Source organism: Meleagris gallopavo, chromosome 10 (assembly GCF_000146605.3).
Source record: "Meleagris gallopavo isolate NT-WF06-2002-E0010 breed Aviagen turkey brand Nicholas breeding stock chromosome 10, Turkey_5.1, whole genome shotgun sequence".
Lineage (NCBI taxonomy): Eukaryota > Metazoa > Chordata > Aves > Galliformes > Phasianidae > Meleagris > Meleagris gallopavo.
Window position 1 is genome coordinate 13,386,639 of NC_015020.2, and position 5,666 is coordinate 13,392,304.

The window sequence follows — 5,666 nt, forward strand, 5'->3', positions numbered from 1 at the left end:
GCCCTTAATCAGCATTTCTTTTACTGCTGGGGATTGAAAGCCTCTTGTAAAGAGGCTCCATATACAATTGAAGCTATACTTATGGCTAAATGGTGTAGAAATTATGAATATAGATGAAATACTTGATGTACAATTTTTGTTACTGCGTATGGAAAATAGGCGATATTTAGGGCAACACTTCCATCATTTTCATCTTTTCTGGCACCAGTTCTACCTGTTCATCACTGCAGTTAAAATGCCGTGGCAGGAGCTATCTGGGCACGTGGTTGAGGATACTGGAGCCCTGACAGCCTACGGCTGGTCATTGAGATCTAGGCTTAGGGTGTACCCCACGATGCCGTGCTGTGAGGCAGCATTACCTTGGGGATGAAGCTGATCTCCCAGCCATCGAAAGGGAAGGAGAAGGGCTCCCACTGCACCTCCACAGTCGTCTCTGTGATGGTCTTGAACTTCAGCCCCTGCGGCGTGGCCAAGTCTAGAAGGGACCAGGAGGTTGTGAAGGCTGGGTTGACCTCCTTGCAGCTATTTTGTTATTGGGGTGATGGAAATGGGGCCCTGCTGGTCTCTGTTAGCAGCATCATTGTCCTTTTGGGCTGGAGGGAGAGGAGGGGGATGCCTTCCACTGTGGCATCCCACTGCTTTGTGCCTAGTAGCATTGTGCCAACAGGATGAGCGATGGGATTACAAAAGCGGTACTGGCATCACTTGTATTTCCCTTGCTTATTCTGCCTTTAATTTCCCAAGGATACTTCCTGAAGGCTGCTGTCACAGCCTGCTATTCCCCTTTTCCTCTGGCACTAAGAACCTCATGATGCACAGCAACATCCCTTGCTGTGCTATTAGCTGTGTTGTGGGGATTTGCCTGGGGGAGCCCATCCAGAAAAAGGAGCAGAACCTGTGACTTGTATGGTATATCACAAAAATGTAAGATATTTTGGGCCATGTTTGGGGGCTTCAAGCAAGCACTGAAATTTTCCTTGATTGTCAGACATTTGGGTTTCCGTCCCAAACAGAGACTTCCTGCAGAAAGTGGTGTCACTTCCACCTTTCCTTTATTCTCATGCATGTGGGTAAACATATCTCCACTATTTTTTCTGAAGGCTGAATTTTCTGCTGTTGGAAGGTCTTTACAGAAAACATGAGCTAGCTTGAGAAAGCTGCATGACACCATGGCAAGACTGAGTATTATGCCAAGAATGTCATCATAGGATAGGTCAAATATCAGATGGATGCACCTTTACAGGCTGCTTTTTGCCTGTAAAATTCCTCATTATATGGACCAGTGCTGTCTTCTGCAGCTATTTGATGAGCATCACCTCTGGTTTCTGGGGTGCCAAGTGACAAGTGCAGGCAGATACTTACTAGTCGTCACCTTGGTGGTGACAGGGCTGCTCAAGACATCGCTGATGACTGCGTAGATGCTGATGTTGTAGGCAACGCCTGGCTCCAGCTCCGTGATGGTGATGGTGCTCCAGTCCCCAGGCACCCGCTGCTGGAGCTGGGATCCCCCTGGCCCCGCTGGCTGGTATGATACCACGTACTCAGTGGCTGCTCCGGGGCTGTCCCATGCCAGCTCAATGGAGCCATCACTGATCCCTGTCACACGCAGGTTTTCAGGAGGAGCCACTGATGGGAAAAGAGAGGGAGAGCATCAGGACGTGCATGGCTTATCTCAGGCCACAGGTGAGGGAGTGTGGGTCTGCTGGTTGGAAATGGGTAAGGGCTCTTGCTTGGGGGGTCATGTGCTCACACGTTTTATTGCAAGGCAAAGACTCAGGAGAACCTGCTTGTGTTGCTGTTGTAAAAGTGGTTCACCACCAATATTTCAACAAAACTCAATGGCTTTTTGCTTGCCTCCCAAACCTTTATGCATCTCTGGCGGATGGGAACAATAGGCAGGCAGTCAAACTATGGGATGTGAGCACAAAGTGCTCCGCCAGCTATGGGTTCCTCCCATGCTGTGTGTTGCTCCTGTGGGACTCTGGGAACTTTGTGTCCCTTTCTCACACAATCAGGTCTGATCTCCCCCCCCAAACCCCTGCTACCTGCCGAGCAGTCCTGCCCTCCGTAGCCATCCTCGCAGACGCAGAGGCCATCCTGGCAGACACCTCGTCCACTGCAGGCGTTGGGACACCGCAGCCACCCGCAGTCCTCCCCAGCATAGCCCTCGGCGCACACGCAGGTGCCGTTGTCACAGTGTCCCCTTCCCGAGCAATCACGGGGGCAGCGGGGCTGAGAGCAGTCATCCCCACCGAAGCCCTCCTCGCAGATGCATTCTCCATCCACGCAGAGCCCACGGGAGCCGCAGCCGGCGGGGCAGCGGAGCTGGGAGCAATCCTCACCACCGTAGTCATTGTCGCACACGCACTGACCCTCCAGGCAGACCCCACGGCTGGAGCAGCCCCGTGGGCAGCGTGGTTCTGAGCAGTTGCTGCCCGCCCAGCCCTCGCTGCAGACGCAGCGGCACGACTCAAGGCTGAAGTTCCCGTGACCGCTGCACGGTAAGGTGTAATCCAGGCGTCCTGCAAAATGATGTGGGATGGGTGGTCAGAGCCCGGTATGGGGTCTGTGAATGGAGGGCAAGTGGCAGGGTGGTCCTCTCTACGGCTGAGCTCTCTTGTTTTGCAGGAGTTGGTGGCTTGGGGGATGGCTGAGGCTCAGGTTTGGTATGGGTCATGCTGGGGCTCTGGGTGGGAGCTCTAGTCTCAGATCCTGGCTGTGGACCTGCTGGGTGCCAGAGCTCACCTTAGTTTCTCTGTATTTCCCTAGACAGCTACATGGCAAAAAGCCCTCCCTGGCCAACTCCTCTGCACTAACCACAGCTCAGTGGGCTCTGCTGTTTCCTCTCCACACATAGTTTCATCGTAAAGTTGAGAGATCCCAATATTATGTCCCAGTATTACGATCAAAGACATATAATATTCATCCCTAGCCTGGTGACTCCAGATTGGTTTGCACACGAGCTAGGGTTGTGGGAAAGCAGGGAGAACATGCGGCCGCCTCCTCTGATGTCCCTGCTTTGCTCAGCAGTAGGGTGAGAAGGGACACATGGAGGTGAGGGCACCAGTTGCTCTGACACTGCCCATCCTCCCATACTTTGCCTCACAACATGGACCTGCTGCTTCAGCTTTGGGTTTACACCAGCCTGGCTAATTCTTCCCCTTCTGACTTTGCCTGCTCTTTCTCACATGAAAGAAAGGAGGAGTGGAACCCTCTCAGTCCTTCCTCCAACCCTTAGGAAGCCTCTGCACCAGAAAGACCATGAGTCACGAGACATTTTGTCCCCCCTACTTGAACCTCTCATCCTAGGTGAGTTATCTGGGTGGCAACTGATAGATGCACCCAAAGCAAGGCTTAGCTGTATGCTAAGCCAGACAGACCAGTTTGGGCTTCTTTGCAGGATGCTTCCCCCAGAAACTGCCAGCATTGGGAATGGCGATTGGGTTCTCTTCAGATCTCATCCTCTAGTTAAGTTATCAAATGAAGAGAGAGGATGCTTGTAGGTATGCTGTAAGACAGCTCCTTCCTTGGGGAAGTGCCTCAGGCTGTGGGGTAGGGATCCTGCTCTCATTTGAAGTGTGGTGAATTGAAAGCAGCTTGGTTAAAATGAATGAAATTACTCCAGTTCTACCTCATTGTGCATCTGTGGTTCAAGTGAAGACTCCAACTAGTGATAAATGTTTAATGGGACCAGCTACATATGTTGCAAGCAACCCAAATTGTTCCATCGGTGTTTCAAATGAATTCCTTTAAATAAGGTTTTTCCCATTGCTCTTCCCATTCCATTTTAACTCTTGCTGTGCAAACAGTCTCGTCTTTCAAGGGCGTTTTCCAGTCTCTTTTATGCTCACAGCTGATGGGTGCCACGCTGGGGGCATCCAAGCAGGACTGAGCAAAGTCTGGAGCCAGGAGGTGCCCTTCCAGACAGCACCCTTCAGGGACTACCTGAGAGATCAGAGACCAGCTGTGTGCTAGCACCTCTGCTCAGCAGCCTCTAACCCAAACACAACCCATGTCGTTATCACATTATCTCACTATCACAGAGGGACTGAGCTGTGCCTTTACTGGAGAAACCCTGATGGAGGCTCTGAGAGCTTCACCAGTCTTAGTTTCAACTGAGATGAACTGTTTTCTTCAGAGTGCCTGGTATGATGCTGTTTTTTTTGTTTCCAGGTGAATGCTGAGTTGCTGCTAAGCAGTGCTGTGCAGAGCCAAGGCCATTCTCAGCAAAGGGCCCAAAGAGCTGGGAGGGAAGAGGTTGGGAAACTTACCCTGCTCATCCCTTACCAGCCACAATTTTATTTTAATGGGATTTTAGCTCTGTCTGATGGATACATTTATGCTTATGGGGTTTCCACAACAAGTGGGCTTTGGGACCTGAAGTTTCCGAATCCCTCCCAGGGAATTCCCTGCCTTGGAGACCCTAAGCTGGACTTCTCTGTAATAGCACAGCTATGACACCATGGCTGAACAGAGATTTTCCTTCATCACTTCTCTGAGTGACATTACCAGCTCTGTATTTATTTCTCCTGCCTTTTGCTTGAGCCCTGTGTCCCCAACAAGAGCTAACAGCATCACATTACTACCTGTGGCTGCATTTTCTTGGCAGCAATTGGAGTTGCATTGGTCCCGGAGCATGGAGACCTCCCTCTCCAGCATCTCAATCCTGCTCAGCAGCTCCTGCAGGGACGGGAGGGAGGTGGAGCACTTACAGGCCTGCTTGGGCAAGTTTATCCTGTGGGTGAAGGTGACCTGGCTCTCGCTGTCAGAGGTCTGCTCCGTGTACTCCGCCAGCCTGTCGTCTTCTGAACTCACCTCCTCAGCCGAAGACCTGAGCATGGAGGAGCAGCAGCTGTCCACGGGGACGTTGATGTTGTAGATGTGGTGAAAGACCATGGGCTGCTCTTTGATGGGTGGGCTGCAGTTGGCCAGGCCCACCTCCTCATCCACTGCTGGCCTCTCGGCTGGCTCTGTTGTCACCTCCAGCCGGCACTCGAACGGCTTCAGGACAGCACCCAGCAGCAGCAAGTTGAAGCTGATGAACACGTTTCTCAGGACTGGGTTTTCACTGTCAGTCCCCATTTTCTTAGGAGGGGGGAGAGCCTTCTAAGCCAACCTTGGTTGGCCAAGTGTGAGGAGGACCTATGGACAAAGAGAAAAGAGAGCGTGATTAGTGTTAGACTTGACACTGCACTAAGGTCAGAGAGGTGAGTTGTCCAGAAAGATGTGGGCCAGCTTGACACGTGCACAGTGCCACTGACCTTGGTAGAGCCCAAGGCATCCCCGAGATGGGCCCAGGGTTGGGAGAAGAAGATGGGCCTTCTCCAGAGTATGCATTCCCAGCATTCTGGCTCCAGCCCTCAAAGGATGACAGAAACAGATTCTTATTCCTATGGTATTTTTGAAGGTAAGAGTTGATTTGGTATACTAACAAAGCCCCATGTGCTTATGTTTCCAGCAGAAATACCCCATATGGCTACAGCAATCAGTGCAACATCAGCACAGAGCATAGGGCATAAGGGGTTAAAGCATGGGTGCCAGCAATGTGTGGGTGATGACAATGCATGGGTGAAAATGCCACGTCCCTACTTTTCTCTGGACCCCTCCACGAGCACAAATGGTGCTCCAGGAGCTAAGCCTGAGGTTGCTAAGCTTCCTCTAGTAGC

The 5,666-nt window shown here is 51.7% G+C and overlaps 1 protein-coding gene across 1 annotated transcript; it reads right to left on the reverse strand.

The window, feature by feature from the left end:
- Nucleotides 1-317: 317 nt before the first annotated feature.
- Nucleotides 318-5,337, reverse strand: LOC104912390 (tenascin-R-like). Its single transcript, XM_031554974.1, has 4 exons — nt 4,587-5,337; nt 2,046-2,522; nt 1,363-1,626; nt 318-475 (listed from the first exon to the last, which is right to left on the reverse strand). Exons 1-4 carry the CDS (start codon nt 5,080-5,082, stop codon nt 318-320), a joined length of 1,395 nt encoding a protein of 464 aa, XP_031410834.1. The 5' UTR covers nt 5,083-5,337.
- Nucleotides 5,338-5,666: the final 329 nt, after the last annotated feature.

Coding starts and splice junctions, on each gene's coding strand:
- LOC104912390 (XM_031554974.1), bottom strand. CDS start 5,082: ATGGGGACTGACAGTGAAAACCCAGTCCTGAGAAACGTGTTCATCAGC. Junction 2,523..4,586: donor CCAAGAAAATGCAGCCACAG/GTAGTAATGTGA, acceptor ATCATTTTGCAG/GACGCCTGGATTACACCTTA. Junction 476..1,362: donor CACCACCAAGGTGACGACTA/GTAAGTATCTGC, acceptor GGTCCCTTCTAG/ACTTGGCCACGCCGCAGGGG.